The sequence below is a fragment of the Ailuropoda melanoleuca genome, chromosome 11 (assembly GCF_002007445.2).
Source record: "Ailuropoda melanoleuca isolate Jingjing chromosome 11, ASM200744v2, whole genome shotgun sequence".
Taxonomy (NCBI): Eukaryota; Metazoa; Chordata; class Mammalia; order Carnivora; family Ursidae; genus Ailuropoda; species Ailuropoda melanoleuca.
This window is the reverse complement of record NC_048228.1, coordinates 39,522,866-39,548,952: the sequence shown is the minus strand read 5'-3', so window position 1 is coordinate 39,548,952 and position 26,087 is coordinate 39,522,866. Positions and strand designations below refer to the sequence as shown.

The 26,087-nt window shown below is 36.3% G+C and overlaps 1 protein-coding gene across 7 annotated transcripts in view; it reads right to left on the bottom strand.

Moving 5' to 3' along the window:
- The window catches only part of FAM13A (family with sequence similarity 13 member A), a 339,281-nt gene that overhangs the window by 164,555 nt on the left and 148,639 nt on the right, over positions 1-26,087 (bottom strand). For all 7 annotated transcript variants that reach the window (XM_034671515.1, XM_034671514.1, XM_034671512.1 and 4 more), the window contains one exon: positions 21,334-21,487. In XM_034671515.1, the coding sequence (XP_034527406.1) occupies positions 21,334-21,487 (154 nt within the window). The remainder of the gene's footprint in view (positions 1-21,333; positions 21,488-26,087) is intronic.

The window sequence follows — 26,087 nt, the reverse complement described above, 5'->3', positions numbered from 1 at the left end:
ACTACTCAACTACTATTGACATCAAAAGATGAAAAAGCACTCACTGTTTCTTCAGCGGAGCACACTACTTCCCCAGTTATTCACAGGCTTGTTTCCTCCTTTCTTCCAGGTCTTTGTTCAATATCACTAAAGAGGATTCCCTTCCTGGAACACCTTATCTAAATTGCCACTGCTCTCCCCTCCCACTTAATGCTCTTTCTCTCCCTACTCTTTATTTCTTCATAGCCTTCAGCAAAATCTGACTTTAATACTTACTGATTCTAAAACCCATTGTTGCCAGAGGGGAGGGAGTGTGTGGGCAAAATAGGGGAAGGGGCGTGGGAGATACAGGCTTCTGGTTATGTAATGAACCGGAATAAAGGGCTCAGCACAAGGAATATAGTCAATGATACTGTAAGAGTGTTGCATGGGGACACATGGTAGCTACACTTGTGCTGAGCATAGCATAGTGTACAAACTTGTTGAATCACTATGTTGTACACTTGAAACAAATGAACACTGTGGGTCAACCATACTAAGAAAAAAATTAAAAGAAAATACTGGTTCTAATTCCTTGTCCCTCTCACCCTATTCTGTGAGAGGACTGGGTCAGTCTTGCTCATGGACAGATCCACAGGGCCTAGAGCCATGTTTGGCGCCTAGTAGGGGCTCAACTGTTGAAGTGAATGGGTAAACCAAATGAAGGAGTAATATTCCTTTTCTAACCTTTCACAATCCCCTGGGCATTCTTCCTGTTTCCAATTCTCTCCTTAATCAGCTTAAATTTCATGGTTCTTCATTCCTTTGCTAATACACTTAATTTTCTTCATCCTGTTTTTAATCATTGTATTCATCTGGAAAAAGTACAACCTTGGACGGATCTTGTTATATCCCTTCTCCATGCTGGGAATTAAGCAAATGAAAGCGGTTGGGAAAATGTATAGAATTAGTTGACTGTTTCATGTTAAATTTATTATCATAAATCTTGAGTGAGTCTTCTCTAATGCATAGCAATTCTGTTATACTTCTTTAGTAACTTGACTTTCCACCCTCCAACATGACATTTCATGTCTTCTCTTTTCTCAAACCCCTTTCCTTCCATTCTCACTTATAGCTCATTGGGAAAACAGAAGCACTGGAATAGATGCTACTCAAGGCCCCACCATGAAATTTACAAACCTGTCTGCAAACATTCCATCCTTTCTGCCTTCCCTCCAGTTACAGTGAAAGATAAGATGCTGATCCTATCAGCTATTCCCTCCAGTACTCTTGCTCTCTTGCCCCAGAAGTTTCCATGGCTTGCTCCACCACATCATTTGATCTCAGCTCAGGGATCTTATCTCCTCTTATATTCTCAAGGATTTCACTCCCTCGGTTATCCCCACATTCCCTCTCTACTAGATCATTCCCATTAATCACAAGCATGCTCTGGAATCGTATCTTTTTGGTTTGTTTTTAAAACAATACGTCCTTAATCTCATTTCTCCCACTAGTTGTGGTCCCTTTCTTGGCTTTCCTTGATAGCTAACTCCTTCAAAACAGCTGTCATCACTCACTATCTCTACTTCTTTATTGTCAAGGCCCTCCTATCTGTTTTGTTTTGTTTTGTTTCTTGTCACCACTCTGCAGAAAGTGATGAAATAGTCCCAGTTTAGTCTCCATCTTACTCAGGTTCTTAGCAACATCTGATCCAGGTAACTACTTATTCTTGAACTACTGTCTTCCATCAGCTGCCAGGACATCACTGGTAGGAAAAAAAAAATTCCTATCTCACTGACCAATTCCATATAGTCTCCTTCATTGCTGCTTCTCTATACAATAAAGTTACATATCTATTCCTTATTGGTTTATTTTCTGTATCATTAACTAAACAGAAGTTCTATGAAAGCAAAAAATTGGTTTCCCTTGCTCACTATTGTGACTACAATGCCATAGCAAAGTGCTGCTGCATTCTTATCCTTCAGCTCCTGTGTCACCTCCTCAGAGAGACCTTCTCTAATAATCCCATCGCACGTGGCTACCCTGATAATGCTCTTCTCTTATTAAACTGCTTTTCAAAAATTGCACTACTTATTCAAATTTGTAATTAACAATTTTATTTATATTTCTTAGTCTATCACTCCCAGCAGACTTTGAGGTTCATGAGGGCAAGGATTTGATCAATGTATCTTCGGCATCTAGTTGGTATTTAATATGTATTTGTTAAGTGAATAAACATAACAATGTCAACTCCTACATCTCCCATCCCACTAGTATTAATTTCCAGCCATTAAAGAAATGTGATGGATTTCTAGGATATTAGGAATCAGATAATAACATTTTCTTATAACCTGAGTAGCATAACGGTGGATGAGGGTAGGTTGAAAAGAAGCTATTATGATAAAAAGGTAGCTGTTAGAGAGCTGTATTTGGTGTGCTGGGGTCCAACCCACAACAGGTGATTTGGTTAGATTTAGTGAAAAGGAGAGCAGATGACAGAGAACAATACCGATATGATCATAAGTTGAGACAGCAATGTTGATATGATCCCAAGTTGAGGTAATAGCCTGTACCTGAGGCCTCCTCTAGGAAAAAGCGTACAGAACAGTGCTACTTTGCACATAGCCAGAACCTGACTAATGTGACTGGTAGATTACAGGCCACTCTTCACAATGCTGTAAAACTCTCCTCTGTGACTTATCTCTATCTGCAAAATGAATCTTAAATTGGCCGTAAAAAAAAAAAAAAAGATATTTTCTTAAGACTCAAGAGCAATAGGATGTTATCTTTACATAAATAAACAGAACAAATTGAATAGGAAAATAGCATTTTCTACACCTTCACTATGTACACTTTTGGGAAGAAACCTGTGATTTTTTGGCTTGGATCAGGGAAACAACTGAAGGAAGAGAGAAGTAGTCAAACTCTGGATATATTTTGAACTTATTACATTTACTTTGTGAACTGCAACTACAATATTCCCAGATACAACCTTACTTGTCTTTTAAGCATATTAAAAATTGCTTTACAAAAAATGGCAAGTCATTTCAACTTAAAACAGGAATGAGCATGGAACTGTCACAAAACTGGTTAAATCAAAGATCATTTTATACATCATTAAGCATTAATGTTTGGACACTAGGTCCTAACGTTACAATCCAATATAGGGTTTCCTGCAGCTCCTCTGTCACCTCTTTGGAGAGGCTCTCATCAAAAACAACTTGCCCAGTTACTATCCATCTGCTTTATTTTTGCCACAGTATTTATTGCTTTAAGGTTCGTTTAGGGGTCTGTATGTTATTGTGGTGATTTTAGATCTAATCTTAATATCTGTGCTTTTCTTTGATAATCTAACCGACCATGCTTTCCTTGCTCATAGTCTTGACTTGGAGAACCTCTACTTTTTATTGCTGTGTGGAGGGGTTTGAATAGTGATCTACCACCATAGGCAAGCTAGCAAGTGCCAGACCTTTTCACTTGCTGTTCCCTCTGCCTGCAATGCTCTCTTGCCCCGAAGTTTCCATGGCTTGTTCCACCACATCATTTGATCTCAGCTCAAAGGCTAGCTCAGGGGAACCTTCTTTTACTTTTCTATAATGAAACAGCGCCCTAACTTCCTTCTCTTCTTTCATATACCCTTAATGTGAAGTCCTTATCATGGTTTCATTTTTTTGCAGAATCTATCATCAAATAGCATATTAGTTTCCTTAATTTTTTACTGTGTCCCCCGGCCTAAAGGCAAACTCCGTAAGAGGAGGGATTTTTTTTTTTTTAAATTCACTGCTATTTCTTCAGCTCATAGAACACTGCCTGGGGGCATTGCAGGCATTCAATAAATGCTTGTTGAATGAACAGACTGATGAAACCAAAGCAACCTCTTCTGATTCTTCTCTAGTTTATCCAACTTACGGATGTCGCATTTTCTAATTTAGAACTCCCATGAGAGTCACTCCTTTCCTGACAAGTTTTAGTTCCTTCCACCTACCAGAACAAATTTAAATTATTTCTGCTTTCCAAAGGCCTTCAGCCCACTCTTCTTATCTACTCTGCACGTACATTATAACCTGGATCACTTGTTGCTTATGCCAGTTACTTATATGCTTGTCCCATTCCCCATCCCTGACCTTAATACGTAAAGGGCATTTCAATCTTTTTTGCCTCTTATAGCACAAAAGTGGATGACCAATGTTTTTGCATGTCTGGCATTTATTTTCCCTTCTTTGAGGGAAGACAGAAGAAACTACCCTTCTCCTACTGGATACAGTGTTTCAATCAAAGAATGTCTCTGACCAACCTCACATTGCTGTATATTAGATCTCCAGAACCTATCTTGCAAAACTGAAACTCTGTACCCTTTAACTACACTTCTGCATGTCCCCTCTACCAGCACCTCAACCACCAATTTACTGTCAGCTTCCAGGAATTCAACTTTTTAAGACTTCCACATATAAGTGAGATCATACAGTATTTGTCTTTGTATGACTGGCTTACTTCATGTAGCATAATGTCCTCCAGGTTCATCCATGTTGTCACAAATGGGAGCATTTCCTTGTTTTTATGACTGAATAATATTCCATTGTAGATATGAACATATTTTATTTATCCATTCATCTCTTAATGGACTTTCACATTATTTCCATACCTTGGCTATTGTGAATAATGCTGCAAGGAACATAGGAGCGCAGATATCCCTTTGAGACACTAATTTCATTTTCTTGGATATGCACCCAGAAGAGGGATTGCTGGTCATACGGGATTTCTATTTTTATTTTTTGATGAACCTGGTATTGAACTTTTTGTTGTTGTTGTTGAAAATTATTTTATTACTGATCCAACCTCCCATGTTTTCTATTTCTTCTTGATTCAGTTTTGACAAGCTTTATGCTCCTAGAAATGTATTCATTTCTTCTAGGGTTCCAATTTGTTGGCACATAGTTGGTCATAGTAGTCCCATATGATTCTTTTTATTTTTGAGATAACCATTGTAGTATCTCCTCTTTCCTTCTGATTTTGAGTCTTCTTTCTTTTTTCTTAGTAAGTCTAGTTAAAGGTTTGATTTTTTTTTTTACTTTTCCACACAAAACTTAGTTTTGTTGATTCTTCTATCATTTTTCTGTTCTTTATTTGTGCTCTAATCTTTATTATTTCCTTTATTCTGCTAATTTTGTCTTCTTTTCCCAGTTCCTTGATTGTACAGTTAGGATGTTTAAGAAATTTGTTTAATGTATGCATTTATCACAATGAATCTCCTCCCTAAGCATCTTAAATATTCCACGGTCCTTTTTGTAGCATACGTTTTGGTAAGTTGTGGTTTTGTTTTTATTTGTCTTAAGATGCTTTTTAAATTATTTTTCAATTTCCTCTGTGACCCAATGTTGTCCAGAGTGTATTGTTTAGTTTCCAACTATTTGTGAATTCTCCCATTTTCTTACTGTTATTGATACCTAGCTTCATTCAACTGAAGTTGAAAAGATACCTGGGATGATTTCAATCTTCTTAAATTTAAGATTTTTAGTGTCATCTAAGATATGATTGATCCAGGAGAATGCTCTGTGTGCACTTGAGAAGAATGTATATTTTTCTTTTGTTGGGTTGAAACTCCTGAACACATCTGTTAGGTCTATTTGGTCTATAATGTTCTTCATATCAGCTGTTTCTTTATTAATTTGTTTTAGTTCTTAAATTCCACATATAAGTGAAATCATATGGATTTGTCTTTCTCTGACTTACTTTGCATAGCATAATACTTTCTAGCTCCATCCAAGTCATTGCAAACAGCAGGATTTCATTCTTTTTATAGCTGAGTAATATTCCACTGTGCGGGTATGTGTGTATATGTGTGTGTGTGTGTGTGTTACATCTTCTCTATTGACTGATAAAGGGATATTGGTTTTTTAAAAATCCATTCAGCTACTCTATGCCTTTTGGAGAGTTTAATCCTTTTATACTTAATTGTTGATAGGTAAGGACTTATTGTCATTTTGTTCATTGTTTTCTGTTCCGCATTTGTTCTGTTCCTCTTTTCTTCTTTGTTATTCAATTTTTTTGAAGAGATTTGCTCTGGTTCTTTTCTCATCTTCTGTGTAACAATTACAGGTTTTTTTTTGTTTTTGTTTTTGTTTTTAAAGATTTTATTTATTTATTTGACAGAGATAGAGACAGCCAGCGAGAGAGGGAACACAGCAGGGGGAGTGGGAGAGGAAGAAGCAGGCTCACAGCAGAGGAGCCTGATGTGGGGCTCGATCCCATAACGCTGGGATCACGCCCTGAGCCGAAGGCAGACGCTTAACTGCTGTGCCACCCAGGCGCCCCTACAATTACAGGTTTTTTTCATTGAGTTTGCATCTTAAGGTTTTTATCTTGAGGCTGCATAAAACACTTCTGTAGTTTTAATAATCTTTTAAATTGATAACTATTTAACTTCAGTCACATATAATTCTACACTTTTACCATCCCTGGCACATTTTGATTTCCTGTAGTCAGAGTTTGCTTCTTTTTAAATTGTATATCCATTAATAAATTTATCTTTTAACTTTTATTTCAGGTTTAGAATTTATACATCACTATTATAATGTAACATTATTCTGCATTTGTCTATATTTACAGTGAGATTTATGCTTCTGCCTGTTTACCACTTTTTTTGTTTTTTGATTTTTTTTTTTTTCAGATTTTATTCATTCATTTTAGAGAGAGAGAACGTATGGGCAAGTAGGGGTAGGGGCAGAGGGAGAGGAAGAGGGAATCCATGCTGAGCATAGAGCCGGACACAGGGCACAGAGCCCCATGCAGGGCTTGGTATCACAAGCCTAAAATCATGACTTGAGCTGAAACCAAGAGTTGGACACTTAATTGACTGAGCCACCCACGTGCCCCTGTTCATGTTTTCATTTCACTTTGAAGATCTCTATTAAGCAGTTCTTTTAAGGCCGTCTAGGGTTGACAAATTTCCCTCAGTTTTTGTTTTTGGCTTCAGTTTTTGTTTTGTTTGTCCCTTGGTTTATTTATCTCTCCTTCATTCTTTAAAGGATAATTTTCCCAGGTATCCTACTTTTGCTTTTGTTTTCTTTTAGTACTTTGAATACATCCTTCTACCCTCTCCTTGCCTACAAGGTTTCTTCTGAGAAATCCACTGATAATCTTAGTAGGTGGGGGGTCCCCTATATGTGAAGAGTCATTTTTCTCTTTCTACTTCCAAAATTCTTCACCTTGATTTTTGACAATTTGCTTATGTGTCTCATTATAGTGTTGAGTTGATCCTATATGAAGTCCTTTGAGAACTTCATAAATCTGCATGTACATTTTCTTTCTCAAATTTGGAAAGTTTCCAGCATTTTTTTTTTTTTTAAATAAGCTTTCTACCCCTTTCTCTCTGTCTTCTCCTCTGGGATGGACATCTATAATGCATATATTGATTTACTTGATGTCTCATAACTCCTGTAGGTTCTCTTCATTCTTTTTCATTCTTTTTAATCCTGTGACTAATTTCAATTGACTTATATTTGAGTGTGCCAATTCTTTCTTCTGCTTGACTGAGTCTGCTGTTAAAGCTCCCTACTGCATTTTTTTTTTTTCATTTCATTCATTATATTCTTTTGCTCCAGAATTTGGTCCTTTTTATAGTTCCTCTTTGTTGAACTTATTTTGTTCATGTATTGTTTTCCTGATTTCACTGAGTTGTCTATCTGCATTTTCTTGTAGTTTGCTGAGCTTCTTTGAAATAATTATTTTGAATTATTTGTCAGGCATTTCATAGGTCTCCATTTCTTTGGGGGTCAATTCCTGGGAATTTCTGTGTTCCTTTGCTGCTGTCATGTTTTCTTGATTTTCCATGTCATTTATTACCTTGCATTGCTGTCTGCAGCTCTTGTAAGCAACAGCAGAGATGACAGGGTATGGTTGTCCATGGTGGCAATAAGGGCTGCTGGGGGTCCCTTTGCTCTCCTTTACCTCCACAGAGGGAAATCAAAGCCAAGAGGATCCTTCTTGGTACGAAGCTGTGTTGTGGCCCACGGAATAAGCTGATACAGGTAAACTGCTTCCTACACTTATCTATGTGGCCATTCTTGGTTTTTGTGTTCCGCTTGGTTGCTGGAGCTTCTTCACTGTACCCTGAAGCTTTCCCAGAACTATTTTCATCCATTAGTAGTTGTCAAATCATTCTTTTTGTGGGCGAACCACGGTTGGGGCCTCCTACACTGCCATCTTACTCATGTGCTCAGCTTTGCTTTCTATTCTGCGAAATACCCCATGTAGTTCCAAACAATTCTTTTTTTCTTTTTTTTTTTAAGTCTAATTTTAGCTGAAGTTGTTTTTTTGTTGTTTTCTACCAAAGTACTTTAAGTCATATAAGTATTTATTACAGTGTCACTTATAGTGTGGTCACTCAGTAGAAAACTGTGGAATTAAATCTTACAATAATGATGATGATGACAATCAAAATATAATACTGGATACCACTTATATAGTGCTTACTACGTGCACGGCATTTTTCTAAGTACTTATACATGTATTCATTTGACCCTCACAATAACCCTATGAAATATACACTTTTGCTATCTAAATTTCTTATATACAGAAACTAAGGTACAGAAAGTAGAAGTAGTGTGTCCAAGGTCACACACCTAGTAAGTGGTAGAGGTGGAATTTGAAACTAAGCAGTCCATCTCCAGAGGCCTGCTATTAAGTGTATAAAATAATGGTTCTCTAGAAGAATCCTTCCTATCTAATTAGATAAGGAAAAGTAGCAGGTTAGGTAACCCCAAAAGTAAACTAAAACAAGAATATTTAAAAATGACACATATAAATAATACGTTATTTTTTTTTTTACTTTATAAGTCTTCAGACTTCATTTATTTTCCAGTCTTTTGATGTGGGCATTTGTTTGGAAATGTCCAAGAGCTTGGAATTCCACACCTTCTTCGTTGTATAAACCATAATCATAATGTTTGTGGAGTAAAAATATAAAGCCTTTAAATCTTTATCAAGTCTCTCCAATGTATTCAACTTATCTTTTACAACAGAAATAATTCTTTGTGTACACAACACTGTCTCTTTGTGTCCTCTGTGTCCTCTCCTTATGCACCAGGAAGACTACATTTCTAGCCTCCCTTACAGTTAGGTGGGGAGCCATAAGACTAAATCTGCTCAATGGAATGTAAGAAGTATGTTAAGCCACTTCCAGGTGTAGTCATAACACTATTCCATATTATTCTCAACCCCTCTCTTTTGCTGAAGCGACTTTGGAGGATGGTTTGGACAAAATGGAGGAGAGTTGCTCAACTCACTACACTGTGGAGTGAGAAATAACTTTGGATTGTGTTAAACCCTTAAGATTTCAGAATCTGTTACAAAAGCTTGTATTAACTACTCTGGCACCATTTTCCTACAAATAGCTATCGTGTTGCATTAACATTGCATTTGTTTAAGTAAATTATACAGGTACCACAAACAAACTGGCATGAATAGTTTTAGAAAAAGACAAACGACTCTTGGTCAGCATAAAGTAAAACTGGTAATGAACAAGTATATAAGAGTATAGTTTATTAGTCACAGAGTTGCCATGCAGTCAGTATGCTTTAAAAGCAAATGCAGAGAATTAATTAATCTGGCAAATTAGTTAGATGGAGTTCTGTTAAGCAAACTTTTATTGTATACTCTAGAAATGTCAACCAGTACTAATTCCCAGAACGGTTACATGACTTCCCTGAATACATTTGAATTAGCCTTTACTTAGATGTACATGATGTAATTCAAAAGATTTTTGAATAAATATAAGTAACTAGAATAAGTGTTTTGGAAGACACAAGAATGCAAGAGTTACTCTATCATTTTTAGAAAAGCAAAAGGATAAGTAAATAGGAGATATTGTTCTGATCCTTGAAGAACATATAATGCAACACAAGAGAAAAAAGCAGTACTCACCCAAGGCAAAATATGAGGCTTGTTTTAAGAGAAGGAGAAAGAAAGAACCCTAAGACGGTAGAGGAGATGGGGATTAACTGTACCCGGAGGATGAGCAAGGGATTCATTGAAGGAGAATTTGAGATGTCCTAGGTTAGACTCCCACCCACTCAACCCAGATTAGACCCTGCAACAAGGATGGAGGGCAAGTAGTTTATTTCTGTGGTTCAGCAGGGAAATGGGTGATAACAGAGGGAAGACGGTAGCTAGTAAGGGTGTCATTATGAAGCTAATTGAGCTTTTACAGTAGTTTTGAGGCTCAGACTTAGGGGAAAGCTCTGGGAAACACTCTACAACACACACAACAGAATCTTTTCAACCAAGGAGTAAATGAGCTGGGAATTTATACCCCCATGCTCCTTAGTCATTGGCTGCCAACTTCCGGGCGCCTGGGTGGCTCAGTCGGTTAAGCATCTGACTCTTGATTTCAGCTCAGGTCATGATCTCAGAGTCATGAGATCCAGTCCTTTGTCATGCCCAGCATGGAGCCTGCTTACAACGCTCCTTCTCCTTCTGCCCCTTCTCATCTTTCTCTCTCTCTCCCCCACTCTTTAAAAAAAAAAATAAAAATAAAAATAAAATAGGCAACTTCTGAGGCATCGGTTCCAAAATGTTGTCATCTCACTGTAAGTAGTTTAAAGGTTGCAGAGCATAATGATGTTTTCATAAGCAAAGCAATTTAGTCTGTCTTCTGTTAAGTATTCTTCATAATAAGAAAGAAGGAAATTAACACCTGGCAGATATATCTAATCTAGTCCAATGATTCCTGAGCAGACATGACTTTCTAGTGTTTATCTGTAAACACTCTACAACACAAAATGTCTGGGGAAAAGAAATTAACAGCAATCTGAATTGTAAGTACGTGACTGTGTTCTAAAGACTGGAGTCACAGAACTATCCCAAGCTAAGCAGTAACTTCTAGTACTATTTTATTACTTAATGCTTTACATTCATTGATAATCTAATCAGTCGCCACTACTAGAAAGTGCCTATTTGAGTCACACATGCATTCTATTATGCAATTTTATGTTTCTTAAACATCATTTACTAATTTTTAGCCTTAAAACTCAGAACCAATCTAAAATGTACAGCTCACTGTCCAAAAAAGGTTTGATCTGAAGACATGAACAAGTGAATTTTAATTTATTGCTACCTCTGAGTTCCTAAGTGCTCAAAATAACATTTTGGGGAGTACAGGTTAGGCACTTTTACCATGTAAGTTCACCCACACAGAAAGATAACACAGCCAAATCACAAAGCATCAAACAACATAAAAACCAAAACATTTTTTTATTTCCTATTATGACTCCACTGCTACCCAGTTTGGAGTATTGAGGGGCTACAGAAGAGGTTAGGAGTAGTAAATGCATAAAGGACTAGAATCAGAACAGAAATCTTCCCTGACACTAAATTACTACAGTAATTAATATTGAATAAATGTACAAATGTTCATGGCACTGATATTCCAACTTAAACTAAGATTTTGGTTATTTCTATACTTGGCCTGTAATTAGCACTTTGAGTTTAAAAACCCAGCTCTGTCATTTACTGCTCTTGACCCTGAATAATTTACTCTTTCGACTTGCTCGTGTTCAAAGTAGAATTAAGTTCATCTACTTCACAGGGCTACTGTAAGAAGTAAATGAGATAATATGTACAGAAGAAGTTAGTGTAATACCTGGCATAAAGCCTCCCCCCATTTGCCCCTCTGCTCCTGCACTGATTTGGTGTGTTTATTATAGACTGTAAGTTCCTTTTGGGGCAGGGAAAGGTCTTTTTATTTTTCTAAAGAGGCTTAGCCCTTAGCCCAGAGCTTTGCACAGAGTAGGTATTAAATATAAAAAAAAAAAAGGTGAATGAACATTTGTTGAACTTAATTTGTTTAGACTGTAGCCCTAAATGAAAAGTAAAGACACATGCAGTGTTCTTGAGCATGAAAAGTGTATGGGAAATAATTTAGAAAGTTTATGTGATCTATCAGTTTATGTGACTTTTACTCTACAGGAATAAGACTGAACTTTGTAATCAAACTTGCCATACCACATACTGATACTTGAGCACTTCCCTCAAACTAATCACCGTGAAGGGTTATTCTAACATTTTGCTTTTGCTCAGAACATTTTTTAACTATTTTGAGTTTGCTTATGAGTCACACAGGAAAATCAACATAATTATTTTATAGCCAGTTTCAATTTTAAACACAAAAGTTAATATTTAATCACTACTCCCCAACTTCGTGATCTGCTGCAGCTCAAAATGACTCTGATTATTTCCCATTATCAAATGTAGCATTAAAAGACAAGGATCTCCCAGTCCAATAATGGCAATGCCCAATAGAACACATGAATGACCTATGTTCTGAAGTCAATTTCAAAGAAATTCCTAAGGATATAATGGGCAGAAGTGACACTGTCTAATAAAGACTGTCTCACAAGATCTTTATTTGGAATACAGTGATACTCAGTTAAGTATCTCTAGCTCAATACTGAGCAACATATTAATCACATTATTCTGTGTATTATATATAGGGCTCTGTAGCCTTATTAAATATATATAGATGTAATTTATACACAAAGCATATTTATACACAAAGTATGTAAATGATATGTATATGCTAGGCAGACCGGGCTTACATCTTTCCCGTCTACCTCAGTATTTGCCATCCTTCTGGATACATTCAGGGCCAATATGAACAAACCATCAGTATCTTTATTCATTCCCTTTAACCATCTCCTTTGAATGACTTTCTCTTCTCTACTTCAGTCACTTATTCTCATGAACACAACCTAAATCTCTTCATCACTCCAGACTGCTCCACCTCCAAAATTACTAATGTAAATATCTACTCTGTTCACAGCCCACCAGTCTTCTAGCCTGCTTGCTCCCATCTCAAATATTCTCTAGCCTAACTGGGGTCTCTAGTACCTCCTACTGTGCTGTTCTTTCATTTCCTAACTCACTTGTCAGCTCTTCTCACCATCATCACTACCATTACCTTGGGCCCAAGCCACCAACATTTCTTTTTTTTTTTTTTTTAAAGATTTTATTTATTTATTTGACAGAGAGACAGCCAGTGAGAGAGGGAACACAAGCGGGGGGAGTGGGAGAGGAAGAAGCAGGCTCCCAGCGGAGGAGCTTGACATGGGGCTCGATCCCAGGATCCCGGGATCACGCCCTGAGCCGAAGGCAGATGCTTAACGACTGAGCCACTCAGGCGCCCCAAGCCACCAACATTTCTTAACCAGGTTATTGTGATAAACTCCCAATGGGTCTCTCTGCTACTGTCTATTCCTCTCAACAGTCTATTCTCTGCCTAGCAGTTAGAGTAATCCTTTTAATATGTAAGTCACGTCATGGCACTCTTTCGTTCAATACTGTCTAATAAAATACTGTCAGAATAAAAGTCAAAGTGTTTACCATGACTTTTAAGAGCATCCATGAGCTGGTGTCTTACTGCCTCTTTGACCTCATTTCTTTACCTTTTTCCCTTGCTCAATGTAATTCAACCATACTAGCCTTCTCAACTCTGCTTGAACAGACAAAACAGGTATACTCCCACCTCAAGGCTTTGTACTCCTCTTCTCCCCCTGTATGGAACGTTCTTCTCTCAAGTGTCTCTTTGGCTTGCTGCTTCCTTCAAGTCTCTGCTCAAATGTCCCTGTGCCAATGAAGCATTTGACCAATCTATTTAAATGATGGAATGCCATTCCCCTATCTTACCACTATTCTCCCTTTCTCTGCTTTTCTCCACAGAACCTATCACCATGTGACATACTAGTTTCTTAATTACTTATTGGCTATTGTTTATTGTATATTCATTAGAATATAAGCTTCATAAAGGCAGAAACTTTTGTCTATTGCTTACTGATGTATTCTTTGTGCCTAGAACAATGTTTTGCACATAGCAGACACTCAATAATTATTTAGATTTAATAAATGCAGCTTAAATTACATGGTGCATTATTTAAACCATATTTAAGCCACCAAATTTAGTGTATGTAAAAATCTGGATAAGTAAGGAAATTCTTGGATGAATATGAGGGAAAAACTTCACTAAGTCTTGGAGTTAGATCCTTTTATGAAAAGAGACTCTAGAATTATTCTGAAGCTAGAGAAATTAAACTACAGTTGTTAGAGGTCTACTTGAAAGATAAGTTTCTCGTAAACTAGTTATTTAGAAATACAGATTTGACCTTTCAATTTGGCAAAATAAAGTGCTTCTATTACGCTCCTTTCTTGAAACCTACAAAAACCAAAAATGAAAAAGAGAAAAGAAAGCTGCCCCTTAAGCAAGAAATGGCCATAACTATAAAGAACAAGCTATGAAGACTACATGACAAATTCAGCAAAATGTGGATTAAAATGCCAAGAATAAACATGTACATTCTCAGACCTCCAGCAGACTATAGATTTCTCCAAATGTCACAGTCCGAAGACGTCTATCCAAAATTCCTTTGATTGAAGTAACGAGATCTCATGGATATGCCCAAATCACTACAGAATCTGGAAAAGCCTTAAAGGGACATTAGTTCACTCACAGAGAATGTGAGAGAAAGTGGACTTGAAGGAAGAGTCCTATAGATAAACCTTTTTCCTTATTTTTTGCCTTGGCCCCTGGTAGAGGACTGATGAATGCATTGTACAAGCCATGATCAATTTTGCAGCACTGACCAGAGTCAACTGAGTAGAAACAGACATTAGGCTACTCCCCTGAGAGCTTATTACAAAAAGGCTTCGCTGAAGAGCCACACAACTTCCTGCTTGCATTTAAAAAAAAAAAAAAAAAAAGAAAAAATCTAAACTATAGCTTAAATTAAACGCATCTTGTTCTTAAAACCTCTCATCATTCTTCTATTCTTATAACTGCTAACTCCATAGTTGAGCTGCACACTGATATGTAGCTCTTGTGCTACTTCCTATGGTGTGGCCAGAAACGTCTGGTCACCACTACACAAAGAACACAGGACATAAAGCATAACGTTTTCCTGGAAGATTTTCTGATTCTCTGTTCACTTCCTCTCAACTTGTTGAAATCCCATTTTCACAGAGCTACTTAAATACTCCATTCTTCCATAAAAATTCCACTTTAAAAAAAATAACTCATTTTCCAAAAAAATATCTGAATAGATGCTTGAATACTAAAATCACTCTTTTCCACCCATTGAAGGCACAATCATATTCAATTCTTGCCTTTCCAAAGACAAGAGGATACTTAATATAGTCATAATAATAAAAAAATCTATAATAGTGAATAGTAAGAAATGTCTAGAAGCATTAACTCCTCTGACATGAGTAACACACCTGATCGTCAAATTTATTTTTCTGCCTTTGACTGTTTTCTTTCCATCATTAAGCCTGATTTCCTTTCAGTTAAAGAGAAGTAAGATAATATCATAAAGTTGATGTGAACCCAATGATTTCAAGCTAAAATTTATTGAAAACTTGCTATTTTTATTTCATTTAATCATAACAAAAAAACAGCCAAATTAGTTAGTGATAGTTTTCCTATTTTATAGATGAGGAAACTAAGGTTGAAGGAGAGACTGAATAATTTGCCCATAGGCACACAGACTGGAAGTTCTAATCCATTCTGCCTTATTCTAGATTAGAGTTTCAAACTTTGTGCCCTAAGCTTATTGATAAATATATCTACTGAAGTATCCTGGACCAATCATTTCAAAGTAAGCCAAGGGCTTCATCAATTGCTCTTCATCCTATATTTTCACCCTCCCCCGAATACTTTAGATTTCTATACTATTTAACTAGCTTTGAAAATACTTTCATAAGCATTAATGGTTTGAATCCCACAATAAATCTATAGAATATTTACCATTTTACATAACAGGGAAGCGAAACAGATATTATAAATTACCCAGTCATATCGTAGCCAGGTTACAAATATAGGCCTTCTTATTCTATTTTCAGTGCTCTTTTCAGAACTGTTAAAATCTTTAAAAGTATCTAGTATCTTTTCTTAAAATAAGGCAGTCATAAAGTACTCGGTGAAATATCATGCTTTAAATTTTATTCAATTATTTTGAAAAAAACACTGATTTCATATTATGTACAAATTGTGGTCAGGGACATTATTTTCAGTAAAATGAATAGAGTCCATCTTCTGAATGCAAGGAATTTTCAGTGCCAGGCATTGAGCCACAGCTTGACAAACATGAGGCCTGAAATGACATTGCTTCCATGATCACATCAAAGATTGCTTAGTACATCAAATGTATGGGGAGGAGTGGTGGGAAGGAAGTGTGAATAAGTAGGGTGGGTTCTAATTATGAAAACTCGTTTGCCTTGCTAAGACTTACACTTTATAATGTAGGGATAGATGAAGAAAACCCACCGAAGAATTCTGATAATGGGAAGTGACATGTTTGTAACTGCATAATAAAGAATAACTCAGGCAGAAGAGGGAAGATGGAGTCAAGGGACAGACTAAAGTCGGGGAAACAAGTAAGAAAGCTATTGTAACAATCCCCCAAGGATTACTCGGTCCACAAATCTGGCTGATTATTAATATTACCAAGGAAGCCTATAAAAATGCAGGTTTGGGGGCCCTATGAGAAGTTTCTGACTCTAGGTCTGGGCCACCAGGTGATTGTTGTAATGAGCTAAGCGCAGAATTCTCTTGCCTGGACGAGAGGCTCTGAGGAAGTAGTAGTGAAGGGTGGGGAGAGACTTAAGAGATACTTAGGTAGCAGAATTCACAGGTTTTAGTGATTGTTGGACATCGACCTAGAGCAGTTGTGTAGATGGATGGGCCATTCATTAAGACAAGAGGAGCATTAGATCTTCAAGGACAAGAAAAGATGATGAGATAATCCACGGGACATGCAGGTGCAAGTGACCACTAGGCAGTGAGACATCTGTGTATGGTTTGCCAGCAGAGCTCTGCACTGAAGACCTAAGAATAAACCTAGGAAATAACAGTGTTTACTTCTGACTGAGAAAGGAGAGTCCTCAAAGGACACTGAAGAAAGGCCAGAGAAATAGAAGATGACAAGAACGATTCAATATTCATTCAAATATTTAATAGAGAAAGTTTGATCTGGGGACGTGTGAAGGCCCGAATTTCAAGTAAAGGCATCCTAAACATACTGTCAGCAAAAGAGCAGAAGACAGAACAATCACAGCAAAAGGTTTATTTACCTAAGGGAGGAACAGGGTATGATCAGGCTTGTTTTTTAGGCACAGAACTCTATCACACTGGTAGAAAGGATATGGGAGGGGAGTGTGTCTAGAAGTGGGAGAACAGTCTGAAACTGTGCGGCTGTGATAAGGCCCTAATCTAACAGGTAGACAAAAGACACCCATTCCAAGAGACAGAAGACAGAACCTGAGTCCCTGTGGGAATGGTAAAGGGGGGAGGAGTCAAGGGTAAAGTAAGGATTCTAGTCTGGCAGGCTGGGGACTGGCAAATTAGGGTTAGAGAGGGCAGAACACTAAGTTTTGGGGATGATGTTTTTGGTGTAAGAAGTTTGAGGCACAAGTCTGGCATTTTATAGATAGCTGGAAATACAGTTCTAATGCTCTTCTGACAAGCCAGGGCTCAAGTTATGATTTCAAAGTCATCAGCAGTATGTATGGTAACTGAAGTAAAAGACAGTCACCCAGGCAAATATATATTTAGTGAGAATAAATGAGTAACAGTGGTGATTGCCAGGAGAGTCAGAATGTAGTACTCAGAACCAGAGATAATAGTGCAGATATTGCCTGACCTACACCAAGAGCAGTGAGACCTACATTCTTTATTCTGCATACTATTGGTGTACTCCTTGAACGGATCTTTAGTATTTGGGGCAGTTACATCACGCTGACATCTTGTAATCTGCTGGAAATTAACTAAAATCTGTGGGTGAAAAAAAGGAGAAATCTGTGGATAATTTTCAATTTAACTGTTATTAATTTTGGTCTCCTCTGGGCTATCTTTGTACAAATAATTTTATAAACCTAAGTATAGCACTTTCCAATTATACTGATTATACTGATTGTATCAGTTATAATGCTTTTGGTGCAAGAAACAGAATACTCTGCTAAAAGTAGTTTATACTCGGAGGACTTTTATTTCCCTTGTGTAACTCAAGAGTCCAGAGGTTTGTGTGTTCTAGGTTGGTTCAGCACATCAGCAATGATGGGGAACCTAGCCTTTCTCCTCCATTAGCAGCCAACTTCAATGTGTCAGTGATACATTCATCAAGGGCAAAGATGGTGGCAACAGCTCCAAGCATCATACTTTCAGATGATAGCATCTGAAAGCAGGATGGAAGAGATGGGCATCTTTCTCAAAGGCCTGCTACCTTCTCACTTCGTAATTAAAAATTAAAAAATAATTTACATTAAGTTAAATGGATAAATCTTAAGTGTAAAGTTGCATGAGTTCTGACAAATGCATACACCCAGATAACCCACATCTTATTGAGATAAAGAACATTTTCATTACCTCCAGAGAGTTCCCTTGGGCGTTTTCCTAGTCAATCACAAGCATCAGAGTCATCTATACCCTGAGGCAAACCACAGCTCTGATCTCTTAAATCATTCTTTTAAATCAGGGATGACAATCTTTCCCAGAGGCCCCCCCCCCCAGTGTACTTGGCCTTACATCCTTGGTCAGAACTGTCTCAATCTTCTTTTAAGTCAATTACTACTTAAAAAGGATGGTAGTCTAGACCGTTGTGACTCATCCATCCCTTGCAGCTGTGGGAGGGACCCATCTGACCTCAGCACTTTGCTGCAAGCCCAAATAAAATGTTTTTGTTTGTTTGAAGCAAGAAAAGAGAGAGAAATGGCTGTACACACACACACCCCATCTTATTGGTCTATATATCCAGCCATCCATTATCTGATCTATTCATCTAACTTTATTTCACTTGCAAATGTGCTAAGTATATACTCATTTATGTCAATGATTAAAATACTGAAAATAACACAAACAAATGTAGAGGACTGCCCCAAAGTTAACACCGATCTACATTTAAAGTCCTTCAACCTGGTCCAAATGCAACTAAACGTACCTTGTCTGAGCCCCAAATCTCCATACAGCCCACAAGGATATTGTGAGGAGCTTCCTTCAATCCTTTATGACTCTGCTCCCCACACTGGTGTGCACAGAGTTGTGTCAGTGGATACATTTTGTACTTCTTCCCCTTAAAAGCCCTTTTCCATACTGAGATATAGAAAGTAGTTAGAGATATAGTAGTTTCCAGAGCCTAAGGTTATTCTCAGCTCTTTTTATGTGTCTGTCAGTCTTGCATATTTATTCCTTGCTTTGTGCCAGTTTCTTCTTGTACACATCCTTCCAAAAGCTGAGCTCATGAGAATGATCAGAGCAAGAACTTGTTTTTTTCAGTTTCCTTCCATTTTTCCAATTTTTCAGTATGTTAATAATTTCATTGTGAGCCTCCCATTTCCTTTTTAACCCAGCTTCCTTTTGGTTTGTATCTAATATTTCTATGATTTTAGGAATTAAAAAAAAAAATCTTCCTTCTAAGCAATATCCAAGTTGCCATACCTAACTGGGCTAGCATGTTCTTTATTTTTATAGACCCTAAAATGGCACTGGCACATTCCATTAAAATAATTTTCCTAACCTCTATTTATCCTTACTGGTTGTAACTAGGTCCAGAACATCATACTCCCTTGTAGCATAATCTACCATCTGAGATGAGACTAACAGCAAGATCAGTAAAGAATGGACCAACTATTTTGCTTTAGCAGAATGATGCTTCCACAGTGTAGTTTCCCACCATGACCTTTATCTGCCTCTAGGCCAGATCTGAAACTTGCATTAGGAGAGCAGCAGTCATATTCTTCATCTATCTAACATATCTGTATTTGACTCTGTATGTCTTATCTTGTACTCTCATGCTCAGTTCTCCACCAGACTTAAACCTAGTAGCTCAATGATTTCCAAGCAGGGACTCCCTTCCACATATTTCAACAGGTGTTATTTTACTTGCACAGCATATAACCTCCTCTTGGCACATTCCAGTTAATACCTGCATCTCAGCAAGTATGTCTTGCCTAGATCATATTTTCCTGTTTTCATTATATTTTAGGCTTATCTTATTATCAGCTCTAGTTAAAAAGTACAGATGTTAAAAAGTGTTGATTAGAGATACAACTGAAAGAAAGTCAATTACTTTTTAATATTTTAAAAAGAGACCGTTGCAAAGTAGTATAGGAACCAGAAGAACGAATTTAAGGTAGATTTTTTTCTATTTAAAAAAATTACTTAATTTTTTGGTAGCAAAACTGGTGTATCTTTTTTACCATATTTTCTCTTATGAATCACTGACATTTTCTCAGCTACTGTGTTACCTCCAACTTAGGTTATACGTCTATCTTGTTTTATCATTTTATCTGTGCATTATTCTTCCCTTCCCTCAAATTTTAGTTTAGAGTTCTTTTTATCAGTTTGGCAAGATTCCAAATAAATGCTTCCCTTTCAGATGTACTATATTCTTATGGGGAGTCTGTTGTATTAACAGCATAAGCCCTGGTTAAGAAAGCCTAGTTTTTGGTCTTCTTTTGCTTTTTTGGAAGGATGCTACTTGATACACTTTACCTTTTATTTCTTCTTCAAAGTCATAGTCTCAACTGGAAGAAGAGATGAAAATACCTTTTCAATGACCAAAACAGTGCTTGGGTTTTATCATTCATTGCCATATGAATCAACAGGTATAATGCAGTCTATAAATGGGATAAGTTTCGGGAAACCTCCTAAGGGAACCTCCCATATCCATTTCATCATGATTTGCCTCAATATAAATGAGAAATAAGATGCCTTCCTTGGAGGATTTGATTTGGTTTATCCTCAGGCTCTCTTTGGAGACCTACATGTATTTCCCTAATGTGTAAAGATTAGGTTATAAATTATCAGCCAATGTATAAAAAGATAGAGATAGTATTGTTAAGGATTCCTTTACAGCTTATAAAAATACTCTTTTACCGATGATAGTTGCCAGGAACTACATACGTAGGACTTAAAATCTGAGGTTGAACTTGAAAGTGTGTCACGCACAAGAGAAACAAAAAGACACAGTAATATTATCTTCAGGAATTTGCAATCTATTCAGTAAGCTAGCACTCCTGAACACAGCCATAAACACATATCCTTGCTGGAACACCAGGCTTCTATAAAAATCGACCAGAGCGGTGGGCTCACATAAGTGATCTTGAGATGATTTTACTGCAGCAAGGAAACATCAATTCACAATTATCCTCCAATTTTAGAAGAATATAGATCAGTTAAATACTTGACACAGAGAACAAGTTTCATAAACAGAATTCAACAAGCACAGGGATAATAATCTAAATTATATCCATGATATTTTTATGACAAAGAATAATTTAAATATTTTCTATTCAAAATATAAGCAATACTGAAGATCATATGCCAAAGTTACTTACTTTTACTATGATAAGCCTAGCCAGGTTTTCACATCTCTGGTTTTCATTTTCTGTATACTCTACTTCAAACAGAGTATTATAATTTTCTAGTAATTTAGCCATTATCTTGTTGCAGATGTCTTGTTCTTTCATGCCTTCAAGCCCGGGTGGCACACTAGAAATAAGGGGGAAAAAAAGAGAGGAATTTGTAAAAACAAAACATGCCTCTCAGCTGACTCAGGCATATATTTTGACATCTCCTATATGACTGACCAGCCTTCTTACAAGGACACATGCAATTTTCAACAAGCTCTATGGTGACATGAATGATACTGCTGGGACAAGGTCTGCATCAATAGGTTGTGCTGAATAAGAAAAGTACATGTTGCTCAGGAGGAAGGTACAGGTTAACATGGGTGCCATAATGCTTTGTATATATTAGAAATTGCTACACATAAAGTAACATTTCTATAAGAGAAAAAGTGATTAGAAACAAGTGTTGTAACAAAAAGAATGAATGTTTTATGTGACAGAAACAGCCACAGATATAATAGCAACACAATCTTTATTGAAGGACTTCTTAGATAATGTACAAAAAGTACCAAACTTAAAGAAAAATATGAAAACTTCCAGAAATATTACTTTATGTTTCTGGGTACAAAAGAAATATATAATTTTGTGACATCAATAACTGAAAGAGGTGGGGATGGAGCTACAGAAGAGCAGAGTTTTTGTTTTGTTCTGATTTTTAAATTAATCTCTATTCTCAACATTGGCTCAAGCTCATGACCCTGAGATCAAGAGTTGCATGCTCTACTGACTGCGCTAGTCGGGCACCCTGGAGCAGAGTTTTTGTATGTTACTGAAGTAAAGCTGGTATTCAAATTATTAGTGTTATAAGTTTACGATGTTAGATGTAATCCCCATGGTAACTGCAAAGAAAATACCTATAGAGTGTATATGAAAGATAATAAGAAAGGAATTTAAACATTATACTGCAAAAAAATTTTAACTAAACACAAAAGAAAATAGTAATGCAGGAAATGAAGGACAAAAATGCTGTAAGGTCGGGGCGCCTGGGTGGCACAGCGGTTAAGCGTCTGCCTTACGCTCAGGGCGTGATCCCGGTGTTACGGGATCGAGCCCCACATCAGGCTCCTCTGCTATGAGCCTGCTTCTTCCTCTTCCACTCCCCCTGCTTGTGTTCCCTCTCTCGCTGCTGTCTCTCTCTCTGTCGAATACATAAATAAAATCTTAAAAAAAAAAAAAAAAAAATGCTGTAAGGTCATAGAAAACCTATAGTACAATGACACAAATCCTTCCTTATCAGTAATTACTTTAAATGTAAACGGATTAAACTCTCCAAAAGATAGAGACTGGCAGAATGAATAAAAACATACAGTCTAACTATATTCTGTCTACAACAGACTCACCTGAGATCCAGAGTCACAAACAGGTTAAAAGTAAAAGGATGGGAAAAGATAATCCATACATATAGTAAGTGAAAGAGAAGAGAGGTGGCTATAGTAATATTATACATAATAAACTTAAAATACAAAAAAAGGTTTAAAGAGACAAAGTCATTATATAAAAGTTTCAATACAGCAAGAAGATATAACAATTAAAAACATTTACACAGCTAATGACAGACTATCAAAATATATGAACAACAAAGTAGACAAAATTTAAGGGAGAAATAAACAGTCTACAATGGTTCATGAGTTCAATACCCCACTCCCAACAATGGACAGAACAACCAGACAGAAGATAAGAAATGGAGGACTTAAAAAAAACAACAAACCAACTAGATCAGACACACAGAGACTATTTTACCTAACAACAACAACCAGAATAACCACTTTCCTCAAGTGTATATGGGACATTTTCCAGGATATACCATATGTTAGGCCACAAATTAATCTCAAAATATTTAAAAAGATATTCATTTTACAAAGTAACTTCTTGGGCCACAATGGGATAGAAATAATAACATCAAGAAAATTGGAAAGTCCTCAAAATTGTGGAATTATGTTTAAGCAATCAATGGAACAAAAAATAAATTTCAAGGAAAATTAGAAAATATTTAGAGATGAATGAAAATGAAAACACAGCAAAACCAAAATTTATGGGATGCGGCAAAACAGAGCCTAAGGAGGAAATTTATAGCTGTTAGCACACCAAGAAGCAAGAAAGATCTCAAATAAAAAACTAACTTTACAACTTAAAAGAACAAGGAAAAGAAAAAAGTAAACACAAAGCTAGGAGGAGGAGAGAAATAATAGAAATTAGATCAGAGATAAATGAAATAGAGGCACAATAGAGAAAAATCAACGAAACCAAAAGTTGGTTCTTTGAGAAGATCAACAAAATTGACAAACCTTTAAATAGATGAATTGTAAAAAGAAAAAGGGGTGCTCAAATCTGAAATTAAAGTGGGGACATTGCTACTGATTCTATAGAAATAAAAAGAATTATAATTACATAGAATTATGTACTATGATATTTGTACACCAATGAACTGGATAACCCAAATGAAATGGACAAATTCCTAGAAACACTAAACCTACCAACACAGAATCAGAAGATACAGAAAATCTGAATAGACGAATAGCTAGTAAGAAGACTGAATCAGGAATCAAAAATTTCCCAACAAGAAATGCCCTGGACCTGCTGGCTTCACTGGCAAATTCTACCAAAAACACTTAAACTCATACCAAAAATTCTCAAATGTTTCCAAAAACTGAGAAGGAGAAAACACTTCTTAACTCATTCTGTGAGACCAACATGACCTTATATCAAAGCCAAACAAAGACTACTACAAGAAAACTATAGACCAAAACTCCTTATGAACAATGTGCAAAAATTCTCAACAAGATACTATCATACAGAATTCAGCAGCATGCTGAAAGGGTTATATAGCATGACCACATAGGATTTATTCCTGGAATGCATGGATGGTTCAACATACAAAAACCCATCAATGTAATATGACACATCAACAGAAAGAAGGAAAAAAATCCCACATGGTCATCTTGATTGATGCAGAAAAAGCATTTGACAAAATTCAACACACTTTCATCATAAAAACACTCAACAAACTAGGAAAAAAATCTTAACACAATAAAAGCCATATATGATAAACCCATAACAAACATCATATTCAATGGTGAAAAAATGAAAGCTTTTCAGTTAAGAGCAGGAACAAGGCAAGGGCACCTGCTTTCACCATTTTTATTCAACATAGTACTCGAACTTCTAGCCAGACCAATTAGGCAAGAAGAAATTAAAGGCATCCAAATTGGAAAGCAAGAAGTAAAATTATTTCTGTTTGCACATAATATGATCTTAAGATTCCCAAAGGTTACACAAAAATCTATTAGAACTAAAAAACAAATTAAGAAGGGTACCAGGATACAAAGTCAACAGACAAAAAGCAATTGCATTTCTATAAACAATGAACTATCTGAAAAGGAAATCACGATACTACTCCATTTGCAATAGCATCAAAAGGAATAAAATACTTAGGAATATATTTATCCAAGGAGGTGAAATACTTGTACAATGAGAACTACAAAATGCTGGTGAAAGAAATTAAAAAACAAATAAATGGAAATATATCTCACGTTCATGGATTAGAAGACTTATTATTGTTAAAATGCGAGTATTACCCAAAGCAATCCACAGATTCTATGCAATCCTTATCAAAATTTCAACAGTATTTTCTTTCAGAAATAGAAAAACCCATCCTAAAACTCATATGGAATCTCAAGAGATCCCTAATAGCCAAAACAAACTCAATAAAGAACAAACAATAGAAGATTCACAGTTACTGATTTCAACATTTACTACAAAGCTACAGTAATCAAAACAGTGAGGTTTTGGCATAAAGCCAGACATACAGACTAATGGAATACAATAGAGGACCCAGAAATGAACCTTTGGCTTATATGATCAAATGACTTTTGACAAGGGCGTTAACACCACTGAATTCAAAATGGACTATCTTTCAACAAATAGTACTGCAAAAACTGGATTTTCACATGCAATTACCTATCATATACAAAAATTAATTCAAAATGGACCAAGAATCTAAAACGATAAAACTCTTGTAAAAACACATAAAGCAAAAACTTCATGACACTGAATTTGGCAATGATTTCTTGGCTATGACACATAAGGCACAGGCAACAAAAGAAAAATAGGTAAATCAGACTTCATGAAAATTTGAAAATTTTGTGCATCATGACACTATCTACAGAGTAAATATGTAACCTACAGAATGGAAGAAAATACCTGTAAGTCATATGTTTGACAAGGAGCTAATATCCAAATTTATATAGAGAACTCCTAAATTTTAATAAAAAAATTTTGATTTAAAAATTGGCAAAAGAGTTGAATAGACATTTCTCCAAAGAAGATATACAAATAGCCAATAAGCATATGAAAAGATGCTCTGCATCACTAATCATTAGGGAAAAGCAAACAGAAATGACAATGAGATATCACCTCACACCCATCAGAATGGCTACTATCAAAAAACCAGAGAATGACAAGTATTGGTGAGGATGTAGTGAAATTGTAACCCTTGTCCACTGTTGGTGGGAATGTAAAATGGTATAGGCACTATGGAAAAAAAGTATGGGCAGTTCCTCAACAAATTAAAAATAGAATTACCATATTATCCACAAATTCCTCTTCTGGACACACACCAAAAAAAAAAAAAAAACAAAAAACTGAAAGCAAGGTCTGGAAGAGATATTTGTACACCCATGTTC